Here is a 14,279-nt window from a genome sequence, read left to right as displayed (position 1 = left end):
AATGCCCAACATTTGTGTCACCATGATCAAACTTTTGTATTATATATTCAGATACAGCAATATTTCCTACTGATATTTACTATTTAAATGATATGTAGGCACTACAGAATAGCTCTCCTTTCAGACATAGAGCAAATCTAATAATCTATCACTTGAAATACTCTATATACAAGTACTTTATATCACTCTAAAGATACAGTCAAGAGGTAATGCTTTAAGGCTACATATGAAGGCTATCTTGGTTATTGAAAATGTGTATAAGCAACAAAAACACTTTTGCAAAATGTAGTAGAAACGAATCATTATTGCCATCTTAGAAAGAAAAGGTATTACACAGCAACTAGACATTCAAAATGGTATCCTAAAACTTATTGCTATTGTTCTATTAGGACAGATTATTGCTCAAAACTGCCCATTTGAAAACATCAAGAAATTCTCTCGTTTTTGTTATCTTTTCAGGCAAGGCAACATCACAATAAAAACTTTTAAAGTTAAACTTTTAAAGTTAAAAGTGAAATTTATTACAATACAATAAATGCAAGTGTCATTATTAAAAAATGCTGGTTAAAATTATAAAGTATCTAAATAATTTTTCTAATATAAATATTGGAAACAACAACTTTAACAATTCTATATGTACACAGGACATTGAAAACATAAAATCATGCACAAGTCCAAAAAATAACGTTGCACATTAACCCTTTAGTTATTACTTTCTATTTTCTGGTCCCAGCATCATATCTGCTAATTACTCAGATCACAAGCCTCAAGGATTAAGTGTTTTGAATGTATTTCAGTTTCATACTTTAAAAATGCTTAAAGACTATTGGTTGTATTCTGATCAAATGGTTCTCCTTCCCATATTTCCCTTCCTCAACAGATCTTAAGAAAAGATGAGCTGGGAAAACTGTGATCACAGGATCCAACATGACATGTATACCCAATGATTCATTTAAGGGTGGCATAAAGTTATATAGAAAAGACCTACAGGATAGAAGACAATAAGTACATCAACATGTAGTGAAATTAAGCAGTTCATCCACTGCGTGCTTACATGGCTCCTGTATCACTTCAGGAAGAAGCCAGAGTCGCAGAGAAGTCAGGGCAAACCAGAACTGTTGAAGAGTAGGGGTGGGGGGCAGAGGGAAGGAGCTGGGGAGAAGCCCAGATCATAAAGGAAATGTAAAAGAGTCACATATCTATTCTTCCCCTCCTGCTAATGCAGGGGCTGGCTCCAGCCCAGCCTCCCAGCCCACATCTCAGTGGAGCTCTTCCCCCAGCATTACCTTTCAGATGAGAAGATACATCTGTTCCCCACTGAGAATTTTTTTGGGGGAGAGGGGCTTTTTTGTTGTTTTTTAACTTATTTTGATTATATATTTACAAATTATTGTATATATTTATAGGGTACAATATGGTGTTATGAGTTTTGAATATAAGGTGGAATGATTACACTAATTAACATATGACCTCAAATATTTAACTTTTTAATGAAAACATTAGAAATTTACTCTCTTAGCAATACTGAAATATACATTCAATTATTCCTATATTTAGCATGTTGTGCAAGTGATCTTAAAAAAAAAAAATCACACTTATTCCTCCTGAGGCTTTGTACCCTTTGACTATCTCCCAATTCTGAGAACACTTTTCACAAATTTGAGGAACAGCCTAAATATTATAGGCTTGAACATCTGAACTTGAGGGCAGCTGAGACTTTTTTTTTGTTTTCAAACAAATGAGCAGGTAACACCCAGAGAGGTTAAGTGGTTTAGCCACTGGGAAGATAAGGAAGTTGGGTGTGATGTTTACTTCTCTATGACGATGCTTCTCAAACCTTCATGTGCATACAGCTCCTGTGGATCTCATCAAAATGCCCTGGGTCCAGAGTGGGGCTTCAGATTCTGCACTTATCTAATAAGGCCCTAGGAAATGTTGAGGCTTTTGGTCTGTGGGCCACACTTTGAATAGCATGGACTACAACACAAGGAGGGATCCACCCCTGCCTTCCTGGGCCATGAGAGACCTGCTTCAGTGTTATCTGCCTCTCCAAGCACATCCCCAAGCAAAAGGTTTAGATGCACTGCGTAAGGTGGCAGCTGTCTACAAGACTGGGTTAACATATTGTCTGACAGCACCATGACTACATGAACAGCCAAACGAGTAACATAATTTGAGTAACATAATCTAAATTTGACAGGTCTATTTGCTGAGAATAAAACTCATCTTTTACTTATGAAGTCTTCCTTAAAGTGAACGTGATATAAAGGTATTAAAAAACCCAGCATATTAAATTTCATAGTAAAATGCTGCATGTGCACAAGTATACAGATAGTATGAGTTCTAAGAAATTCAATGCACTGTAATCAGAATAAAGTGCTACCACTGCTCCCAGCTAAAATCATCTCCTCTTCCAAATATAAGGAAAAACCCTTGAATTGTAAGGAAAATGACTGCATTGCCTGCCAACACAAGGCCACAGGCTCCCCATTTGATCTGAAAGACAAGAAAAGAAGGATTAAATCCTTACTTCCTTCATATCGTACTCTTTGCAATCTCTATTATTTTCTGCATTAGAAACATCCAATGAAATATTACACAAAGCTGCTAAAAGGCTTAATAATGTAACAGACAGGAGACAATGAACTGTTCAGTAATGAGTCTAATTACTTCTGTGATACTTGTTAATTAAGTCTGGTATCATCCTTAACATTTTCCCAATTAGACATATTTCTCTACTTGTTTTTAATTGACAATGATTGCCTTAAGTAAAACTCAAGTGGTAAGATTATAAATAGTGCAATTACAATATTGGGTACTGAAAGTTTTGCACACATCAACTTCTTTCATGGAAAATAAAAATTGGAGAGTTATGAATTTGTTTGTTTCTTTTCTAGGCAAGAAAAGACTTTAAATAATAGTCTTTATACAACTGAAAACTGCTTTCCAGCTTGGTAAATGGTTTGTAGATGGTTTTACAGAAGCACATTTGGGGGTGAGAGTACCCTCTAGTGGGCATTTTTTGTTTTACTTTAATCAATAGAAACGTCAATGAAAGTTTCTTCACAAAACATGCCGACAGTATTGAAAGGAAAAAATATAAATATTTACTGCAGCGCTTAAGAAGCGCTGGTCTAAAGCACAAGAAGAATAAAGTCATGACAATCTTGTTGTATTAAAAAACTTTCAATCCTTCCCAATTATCTAGTCAAAGTTCAAGACCCTTGCTAGTCAGGTTTCACAACCTTTCCAGCCTTAATCTCAACAACTTTCTTTTAGCTCTACCACACTGGACTCTTCTTTATTCCATACACTGCATTCTTACACGTGAATGTCATTCCATATAACAGCCATCCTACCTTAACACAAATGCTATTTATCCTTAGAGGCCCCTACCAAATGCCAGTTGGAATTTCTCTCTTCTTGGTGCCCCTATGGCATTCTGATCATGCTTCAACCATCTCACATAGTACACTTACAGTATACTTAGCCAGCAAGCTGGTTTCTGTGTTCCTTAGGAGCACAGACAGTACCTATTTCTTATTTCTGGTGTTTTACAGTAGCAGTTGTTCCAAAGATATTTATTGAATAAACAAGACTTGCGCTCAAATGATATTTAATGCCTCAAATAAGATTTCATAAAATTAAAACGGAATGTAATTGGAGGGAATAAAATCAAATAGGAGGAGAGATAGTGAACATCAAATAATTGAATAAATTATACCTACAATGTGTACTTTGAAGACAAAAAGAAAGTTTTTGTCTTGGAAGTGAAGATGTCATCTTATTCACTGCATTTTCTGGAAGCTACATAGTTGTCCCTCAACATATACCTATTCTACTGCATTGAGAGTTGAGTCTATGATCCCATTTGCAGGAGAAGAATTTGAAATATCTTCATCTTGCAACTAGAAAAGTACTGCTAGCATAGTATCTGTGGATTACTGTAAGACTTAAGAGGCAGGAATTTAAGAACAATTCCAGAGAATAACTTAAAGTAGAAAAAGAAAGAAATCATACAGTCTGGCTAAAAGTTGTAAGAGAAATAAAGAAAGCACTCTGAAAGCATGGTCGAGCTACTGATAGGCAGGTCTAAAGTAGAAGAACAGAGAAACTAAAAATACATGGCCCTGAGTATAAAGCCTAAGTAATGAACATGAAATGGAGGTCCCAGACACAGGCTTCTGAAGTAAACTCAGCAACAGTTGAGCAAAACAATAGAAAATAAAACTTACCACAGCCACACGAGCAAGAATAACAGGAAATCCAAAGGCAGAAACAACAATTCCAGTAGTGAAGAAATATGCCAGTTCCCGACAGGCACTACTGGTTGCGTCTGAGTCATAGGTGACTCTTTTGGCAATGAAATGGGGTATGGGGGAGATGGCGTGGAAAATCAGGACGAATAAGGGCCAGTAAACGCTGTCAGTTGGACCCAGGCAAAATCCAAAAAGAAAAGTAACAGTTACATTTTAAATGAAAGACATACTACTATTTCAAAATCATTGCTATTTTAAATGTTTAGGTCAAAAAATTAATTAATTGTGAATATAAGTACATAAGATGATTTCTACCAGATAAGTAGTGATAATTTTAAAATTACTATGTAGGTAGCTTATATTGTGTTAAGAAACCACTGTATAATATAATCTCTAGAAACTTTACTGTTTTCTGTACCACTGAGCCACAATTTCTTTAGAGACAGAATTTTAACTTGGTCATTTCTGCTTTCCCTGTAGAACATAGTAGAGTGTCTTGCAAAAGCTAATTTGGTAAAGATCTTTTGAGTGCATGCATGCTTGAAACCTTTTAAGGGCTTAGAATAAACCCCAAATTCGTTGTCTTTGCTTACAAAGCCTTACATGGTGTGGTATTATCTACTTCTTCCATTCATTTTGTACTCCTTTCCCTTCATTTGCTTAATCTGTAGCCACACCAGCCTTCTTTCTGTTCTTTGAACACTCTGAGCTCATAACTGTTATCCTAGGGCCTTTGCACTAGCTGTGCTGCCTGCTTGCAATGTTCTTCTCATTGGCTGACTCCTTCATACCATGTGATCTAAACTGACAGATTCCTTTCTAAAAGCGGAACTTTCCCTGGCCATCTATTCTAAAGTACCCCAGGTCACCCTTGAACATACCACCATCTTTTAACTTTCTGCACAACACTTATTCCCATCTGATAGATTAGTCTTGGTCAAACGCCATTTATCTCCAGGGCCTAGAATGATGTACTCCATTCATACTTGTTAAATGAATAAAATAAGAAATAAATTTTAAGTCCAGAAGGCATGAAAATAAATATGCTCACTAGTGAAAACCTTAGATGTACTCTAATCTTCATTACAATAGCTCACAATTGATAGTGTAATGCAAAAACAAAACAAAACTGTTTTCCTCCCAAATTTCAAGGTTTTGCAATTATTTAAAAAATTGCCATCTGGTTTCCAATGGTATTTTCTCTATAAATACTTCAAAAATAATCTTTTTTTCTCCATCAAGACATTTGTTATGCTTCATTTCTTAAGAAAAAAAAAAGTCTCTGCTCATTTTCATCTATACACCACAGTAATTCATATCGCCACAATACTGTGATCACACAGACACACCCAGACCGCACCTACAAGCAGGAGTGAGGATGAAGCCACGCTAATGAAAGCCTCCCATTCCAGCCACAGATCTGGGTAACCAAAAGGCAAGAAGGGAATGTGTCCTTCAAGAGGACTCAGGATGGAAACAGTGGATTTGGACTCCTGATTCTAAAGTAGAGGGATGTTAGTATGTTTCAAGAATCACCAAACAATATTGTGGGAAGGAGCCCTTAGACATTCTCTACTTCACAGCCCTTCTTTGAACAGTGAGAAAGGTGATACAGAGAAGGGAAGGGGTTTGGAATAGAAATAGCTGTCACCTGACATATCCACAGCCAAGAACTCTTAATTTTTCCTGGAATATAGTGACAATTTTGTGAAAAACAACCTGACTTTATGTTTCCATTCATAGTAAGCCACCAATATCCAACTAAGAGAAATGTTCATATACAAGAAACCTTGTTTATATATAAAATGTAAATATTAAGTATATACAATTCAGTAAACATGTAGGCCAGGGGTCGGCAAACTTTTTCTGTAAAGGGCCAAAGAGTAAATAATGAGGATCTGCAAACCATAAAGACTATCTCAACTACTCAACTCTGCCCAAGATAATTGGCAGAGCAATGCAAAAGCAGCCAAAGATAATTCATAAACAAATGAGCATGGCTGTATTTCAATAAAACCTTTATTACAAAAACAGGTAGCAGGTTATATGTGGCAGTTTGCTGACTTCCAATACAGATGATAATCCTGGTTCACTATCATTAAGATACAGCTTTGGGAGGCCAAGGCGGGAGGATGACTTCAGGCCAGGAGTTCAAGACCAGCCTGAGCAACACAGAGAGACTCCGTCTCTACAAAAACTTTTTTTAAAAATCAGCTGGGTGTTGTGGCATCTCTAAAAAACAAAAAATTAAAATAAAGATAGAAAACAAACTTCTTTGTAGTAGCAGTAATGAGTCATTTTCTTACCTTACAAAGACCCAGTGTATCACAGAGAATTAAAACTCCTAGATTTACAGTTGGTTGTGGAATAATGGAAAAACGTTTGGTCAAGAGCATAAGAACATGAGCTCCATTTCCATGTCTGCGATTTTAATTTTTTTTTTTTTTTTTTTTTACTTTTTTATTTAAGAGACGGAGTCTCGCTCTGTCGCCCAGGCTGGACTGCAGTGGTGCGATTACAGCCCACTGCAGCCTCCAACCCCTAGGCTCAACCAATCTTCCCACCTCAGCCTCCCAACCCTGCTACAGGCACCATGCCTGGCTGATTTTATTTTAGTTTTTTGTAGAATGGGGTCTCACTTTGTTGCCCAGACTGGTCTCAAATTCCTGGCTTCAAACAATCCTCCTACCGCTGCCTCCCAAAGTGCTGGGATTATAGGCATGAGCAACCATGCCCGGCCTCTGTCACTTATTGCTGTGTAATCTGGGTAAGTCTTTAACTACTCTGGGCTTTGGTTTCCCAGCAAGAAATGAGGATAATAATACCTTATTACATTCCTAAATCTAGAATAAAGTAATTGCTGTGAAGGTTCTAAACAAATATAAGTGACTGCTTATATTTGGATCCCTCTTGGGTTTAAACAATTTCCATAATAGTTGGCCAGGACTGTGGTGATGGATTTAAATTCATCACTGTCATAACAACTCACTTCAGTTGGTCTCACTTAACCACATCATCATCTTCATCTTCTTTATTTTTTATTTTTTTATTTTTTGGAGACAGTCTTGCTCTGTCGTCAGGCTGGAGTGCAGTGGCACGATCTCAGCTCACTACAACCTCCGCCTCCTGGGTTCAAGTGATTCTTCTGCCTCAGCCTCCTAAGTAGCTGGGACCACAGGCGTGCGCTCCCACACCCAGCTAATTTTTTGTATTTTTAGTAGAGACGGGGTTTCACCATGTTGCCTAGGATGGTCTCGATCTCTTGACCTCATGATCCACCCGCCTCAGCCTCCCAAAGTGCTGGGATTACAGGCGTGAGCCACGGTGCCCAGCCTAATCAGATCATCTTCTATCTGGTTGTTCAAGCCAATCACCTGGGAGACATCTAAGAACTCTCTCTCCTTGTTGAATCTTGACATCAATTAACAAAACCTGTTGGTTGGTTTGGTTTCCTAACTCACTCTCCTTTTCTTTCCATTCCTACTACCCCAGCCCTCAATTTTGCTTGATTTATGACAGTAGTCCCTTACTATTCTCCCTGACTGCAGTCTCAGCTCTTTCCTGTCTGGTCTCACGTTATGGCTAGAATGACATTTTAACATAACCCCCTCCTCCAAACCCATTCTCAAGATATTTTCCCAGCTCCTATTGTCTGATGTATAAAATGGAACCTCCTCTACATGGCAGGCATGTAGAGCCCTAAGTGCTGACTTTTGCACTCTTGACTAACCCTTCTTTTGCCACTCCAACTACAATTTATGCTGTACCATAATGTACCATGTGCGGTTTCCTGAAAAGGCTATATATGCTTTCATGTCTCTGGGCCTTAGCATACAGCTTTCCTGGTGCCTAAAGCACTTTTTCCCTAGAGATCTGTATGACCTGCTTCCTGATTTTCTTGACAATTCTTCTCACTTTTTACCTTCTCTGAGAGGCCCTCCCTGACCACTGTCTTCCCAGCTTCTATGCTCTTCATCTTTTGTACCACTTCTACCTCTGGCAGTATGCACACTTTTGTTGTTTACTATCTGTCTCCCCAACTGAAACACAAACTCTGACAGAGCAGGACCTTTGTTTTCTTATGTCTTAATCCCTAGTTCCCATCACAGTAGCTGGCACATGGGAAGCATTCAACCAACAATGGTTGAATAAAAAAATGTGTAGAATGTTCCCTCTGCCTGGAATGTTCTCCCCTGACTCATCAGCCTGAGAAACTCTTATTTATCCACCAAGTCTTGGCTCAGATACAACCTCTGCCATGCAGCCTTCCCTGACTGTCCCACTGAAACTCAGAAGCACTTTATCTGAGCTCCAGCATACTTGGCCGGCATCTCCACTGCAGCTGCCATCTTACTGACCAGACTGTTTGCCTGTCTCTCATTCCCAACTAGAACTGTACCTCTTTGAGGAGAGGACTGTGTCTCTTCATTTGTGTGTCCCTAGCTAGCCCAGAGTAGGTGTTAAACAAATGCTTACGGAATGAATACATCAATTTTTAACAGAGCCCTTTTTTTTTCTGCAAAAGTACACCTGACCCACAAAGGGAAGGTGTTCATAATCTGGGCTCCACTAACTCATTGGTTAGAACTTGGTGCTAAATTGACCAAACTCTCTAACACCCATACTAATAGTGACAAAGACACAGAAAGAGGAATGGTTCTTTTTGAAATGATAACTTACCCATAATCCTCTAAGGCACATCCCAGCATAAGAAAAGTCAGCCCAATAGCCCCACTGAAGGATAATGCCACAAGAGCTGTGAAAAATAAAGCCAAGAGTTAAAGTTCCCACAGTAGAGATTGTCAGGGGCTAGAGGGTTTGGGGAAACGGGGAGTGACTTCTAAATAGGTCCAGAGTTTCTTTGGGAGATGATAAAATTTTCTGGAATTAGATAGTAGTGATGACTGCACAACCTTCTGAATATACTAAAAACCATGAAATCTTACAGTTTAAAAATGTTAATTTTATGGTATGTGAGTCATTTATCAATAAAAATGTTTACAAAAAAAAGAAAGAAAAAAAGGTCCCAAATTCGAGCAAAAGTAGCAATTTACTCATTTCGCTGAGGTTACATTTGATCCCTGTTACAGACTGCATTGTGTGTGTCCCTTTCAAATTCGTATGTTGAAACCTTCCTGGCTCCACCCCTCTCACCGTGAGATGCCATTAGGAGGTGGGTCTTTGGGAGATAACTGGCTTCAGATGAGGTCATGAGTGTAGGGTCTCCAGGATGGGATGAGTGTCCTTATAAGAAGAGAGAAAGTAGAGCACATGCTCTTCTCTTTCTCTCCCTCTGTTCTCCAATGTGAGAGCAGAAAGCAGGCCTGCAAACCAGGAAGAAGGCTCTCACCAGATACCAGATCTGACTGCACCAAAATTTTGGACTTCCCAGTCTTCAGAACTGTGGAAACTAAATGTTGGTTGTTTAAGCCACCCAGTCTACAATATATTTCTTATAGTAGCCCAAACTGATTAAGACAATGACCCATGTCTGCCACCTTAAAATCATAAGGTATACAAAGGTCTCAAGTAATTCCTATACCTAACCCCTATCCAATGTATGTATATTTGTCACCAGAGGGCAGTCAGTCGGTCCACACAACTCCAGTGAAGGAAAACTCACTACCACTCAAGACAGGTTTAATTTAATTCCAACAGTTTCTAAATGTTGAAAGCCCTCCTTCTTTAAATTATATCCAGAACTGCCTCCCTGTAATATATACCTTTGATCATTTTGCCTCCCCAAACCACGGTACTTCAAGTATTTGAAGATTGTTTTCATGTCTTTGTAGGAAACAATTCTCAACTAGTGTCCACTGAATAAAATATTTACTCCCTGTATCTAGTGGACACTAGTCTCTGTGGGAGTAGGAACGTATTTGCCCTTGTTGTGCTGCTGAGTGAGAAACAGAGTATCAAGGTTGTTAAAAAATTTTGAGCTCTGAGTCACAAATATGAGTCAAATCTTAACTCTGCCACCATCTGGTCTTATGACCTTGGGTAGAAGCTAAACCTCTGAACCTGATTTCTCACCTGTAAAATGGAAATAATGGTGCCACCTTATTGAGCTTATGGGAATTAAATGAGATAATCTATGTAAAGTGCTTGGCAAAAGGAGGTAGTCAAATAAATACTGACTGACTCAAGTATCTACTCATTTTAGCAATGTTCTTTGATAAAAGTAGAAATCAAAAGCATAGGAGACTATCTTATCCAAATTTTCTTCTGAAAAAAGTCCATAATATTCATAATTAGAATTTAATTAATTAAGCTAATGAACATGTTTGATTGCTTCCTTTTACTTGAGAGAAGATTTAGAGAGACTCTTTAATAGGAAGGTGCCAAAGTGCTTTTTTAAAAACATCTGAAAGTATACAGATGTTAGGGGACAAAGAAAAACTGTCAATTTTAACATATCTTTTTACATTTCCACTCTTCAATGGAAAATGCCCATGTGTGGATGGAAAGCAAATACCACATATTATTTCATTACAGATGATCTTTTCCTGGCGGGCTTTGCTCCCCTCCTCTGTGCCTGACCATCTGCAGTAACCCCTCCTCCATGAGGCCTGTCAAAGCTAGGAACTGCAGACCTCTTCCTTCTGTTCTGATACCAGTTTCTCAAGGTTCACAACCATCTTTCTGTTTGATTCTTTTTGGTCTTTTTTTTTTTTCCTCTTTTTTCAGGAATCACATCCTCTGCATCTCTTAAAGTTGGAGTTGACCAAAAATCCAACCCCATCTCTCTTTTCACTCCACACACTCCAGCTGAAAACTTACGTTCAACCCAAAGCTCCCAGTACCACAAGGGCCCAGCCACCACTGATGCTCCAGCCCAGAGTAGGTCCTATAGAACTAGGCCTGTACTTCCACCTCCAATCTGAACTCCTCTGCCTTGACAGTCAACAAGAACCTCAAATTCAACATGTGTAACGTGTAAAACTGAACCACTATCCCCACCCTTTAAAGGTCCTATCTTAGAGGGCTGACACCATAATTGCATTCCACCTTCCAACGAATCAGTAAGTCAAGGTGACTCAATCTCCCAGACTTCTTAAACTCTCTGCTACAGCCCTGGTGCAGGCCCTTATCCTCTCATTCCTGCCTCTGTGACTCTTCCAGTCCATCCTCTACACAGCAGACAGTGATCTTTCAACTATATATATCACTGCTGCCATCCCTTTGCAATTGCTTCCACAGCCTACAAGTTGTTCTGGCATGGAGGCTCCCCATGGCCTGACTCATTCCTAACTGCCTGTCCAGCTTCAACCCTCACCACTAAGTTCCAGTCTCACTAATGAAGCTTAAGTACCTGAAGAAAAGAAGGCGTGTTATTTCATGCGCCCTGCACCATGTCACGTGCTGTCCTCCCCCCTTGGGATATACTCCACCTTCACTCCATGCCTTGCCAAGTGAAGCCATATTGATCCCTTCAGATTCAGTTCAAGCATTGCCTCTTCTGTGAAAACAGTCCTCTCTGTGGAGCACGGGAAATTAATCTCACCTGGATCAGTTTCCTAGGGCTGCCGTTACAAAGTACCACAAACTGGATGGCTGAGAACAACAGAAATTTATCTTCTGACAGTTCTGGAGGCTGGACTTCTGAAACCAAGGTGTCAGCAGCGACACCACACTCCCTCTGAAGGCTGCAGGGAAGCACTCTTCCTTGCCTCTTCCTAATACTCAGTGGTTGCCAACATGGTTGCCAACAATCTTTGGTGCTCCTGGCTTTGTAGCTGCATCACTCCAATTTCTGTCTCCATTTTCACATGGTATTCTCCCTGTATGTCTCCATGTCTAAATTCCCCTCTTCTTATAAGGACACCAGTCATTGGATTAGGGTCCACCTTAAACCAGTATAATTTTAACTTGCTTATATCTGCAAAGACACTACTTCCAAATAAGATCACATTCACAGGTACTAGGGAATTAGAGCCTGAATATATCTTTTTGGAGGACAAAAATTCAACCTACCATCTCTGTTCTCCCACCGCATCTGAGCACACCATAAACACTCACATAGTAATATAATTATTTCCAGCTCTGTCATCCCCCAATAACTTCTCATTTATCTTTGTACCCTAAGTCTCTGGCATACAGTAGTTCCTCAATAAAAGTTGAAGAATCTGTAAAATGCTTCCTTCCCTTAGTCCTTTTCCATTTCGGACTTCCTTTTTTTTCACCACATTACAATTTTCTAACACATTCACACATGTAACATGATCATGATTTGGCAGTTTCTGATCATGTGTTGTACTGAGACACTACTTTTCATGTTTTCGGCATTGGCTTCAAAAGGATGTATAACACACAGTCGACACTCTCCAAGTAAACCATGTTTACTAAACTGATATTGAGTATAAAAGTCAGTCAGAAATAATGATAAAATATGTCTACCGCTAACATCTCACACACTCGGATAAATTCATAGTGAACAGAGGCGTACTTGTGTATACACATGTTTATAGCAGATATTAACTGGGGATATCTTTGGGTGCAAATTTCAAGAATGATACAAGCGCCAACATAAAAACAAGTCATGCTACTCTATTCGACAGATTAGAAATGGAATGGTTTCCTACCAAAATACAGGAAGCCTTGCAAAAAACCTTTTCCGTCTCACATTGCTCTAACGCCATACAGATAAGGTACACGGTGTTTTTATCAACTGCCCCAGGCAAAAAACACATACTACACAAACACTACTTTCTTCTCTATGCATAGACGAACAGAGAAAACATCGAAGAAAGCAGTATTAAAATTACACGTAATCTACTCTCCACGACTGCGAGAAACACCGTCTTTCTGGGTGCTTTCCATTGACACCCGCCCGCAGTCAACTCTGCCCAGTTGGAAAAATCATTAGGAAAAAGAGGATTAAGTTTCCCAATGCTAAGAACGCTGGAGACAAAGCGTCCTTTGTAGCAAATAGGAAACTGCGGAGGGGCAGAAAACCGGAGGAAAGGCGTTAGGGTGGACACGTCAAGAAGTGGAAACCCGGTTTAAAAACTCGAGAGGGGTGGAGGGCGCCGCTGTCGCCGAGAGCTCCGCCTGGGGAGGGGTCTGGTGCCGCCACTGGAGAGCAGGAAGGCCAGCGGCCTCGTAAAAAGGGCCGAGGCTCCCCCGAAACGCCGCTCCACCCGCACCCCAAGGGACGAAGGGAGCGGGCGATCGCCTCCCCACCCGGAGAGGCGGGAAGGGTGGTGAGGCCGTTCCCCAGAGGCGCGCGGAAGGCGCAGCCCCAGGCTTGACTGGAACGGAGGTGGCAACCCCACCACACGACGAGCGGGCCGGGGACCGCGATGTACCTTTAACGCCCGCCATGTCTCCCGAGCTGGGGCCGCGGCTGCTTCCGGCTTCCTGCCACGGCCCAGGCAGCCTGCCCAAGCCAGACCGGGAGTCGCCCCGCGGATCCCGAGCCCGCCCCGGCCACGCAGAGCCCCGCCCCCGCCGGTGCAGAACCCCGACCGTAGCTCGCAAACGCCGCGCCTGCTGGTCCAGACCCCTCCCCGACTACTCAGAGCCCCGCCCCCGCCGGTGCAGAACCCCGCCCCCAGCTCGCAGAGGCCGCGCCTGCTAGTTCAGACCCCGCCTCGCTACTCAGAGCCCCTCCCCTGACGGTACAGAGCTCCTCCCCTAGCTCGCAGAGGCAGCGCCTGCTGCTCCAGACCCCGCTACCGCTACTCAGAGCCCCGCCCCTGATAGTGCAGAGCTTCTCCCCTAGCTCGCGGAGGCCGCCCCTGCTGGTCCCGCCCTATCCCTCACTGGCCCAGAATTCCGCCCCCAACTCTCAGAGGCCTCCCCTTGTTGGTCCCGACCCCGCCCCCGCCACTCAGAACTCCGTTCCTGCCAGTCTAGAACTCTGCCCCCAGCTCGCAGAGTCCAGCTCCAGCCCTAAGACCCCACCTGGCCCCACAAAGCTTCCCCAGAGTAACCCCAACCCAGTGCCCTGGACCCTACTCCTAGATCCTGAGCCCTCTGGCTAATCCTCAAGCCCGTTCCTTTTGTGGGCTGGGACCT

The 14,279-nt window shown here is 41.3% G+C and overlaps 1 protein-coding gene across 2 annotated transcripts; it reads right to left on the bottom strand.

Annotated features, from left to right (window-relative positions):
- Window positions 1-497: 497 nt before the first annotated feature.
- Window positions 498-13,860, bottom strand: LEPROT (leptin receptor overlapping transcript). 2 transcript variants are annotated; one of them, XM_050759827.1, is made up of 4 exons: window positions 13,568-13,737; window positions 8,940-9,015; window positions 4,236-4,422; window positions 498-2,496 (listed from the first exon to the last, which is right to left on the bottom strand). In XM_050759827.1, exons 1-4 carry the CDS (start codon window positions 13,581-13,583, stop codon window positions 2,380-2,382), a joined length of 396 nt encoding a protein of 131 aa, XP_050615784.1. In that variant the 5' UTR covers window positions 13,584-13,737; the 3' UTR covers window positions 498-2,379. The 2 variants fall into 2 exon arrangements, with proteins under 2 accessions (XP_050615784.1, XP_050615881.1); XM_050759924.1 differs by lacking the exons at window positions 498-2,496; window positions 4,236-4,422 and adding an exon at window positions 5,026-6,491 and having other exon boundaries at window positions 13,568-13,860.
- Between the last annotated feature and the right edge of the window lie 419 nt (window positions 13,861-14,279).

This window comes from Macaca thibetana, chromosome 1 (assembly GCF_024542745.1).
Source record: "Macaca thibetana thibetana isolate TM-01 chromosome 1, ASM2454274v1, whole genome shotgun sequence".
NCBI lineage: Eukaryota > Metazoa > Chordata > Mammalia > Primates > Cercopithecidae > Macaca > Macaca thibetana.
Note: the sequence above shows the minus strand (reverse complement) of the source record. Positions and strands in the feature narration are given on the sequence as shown.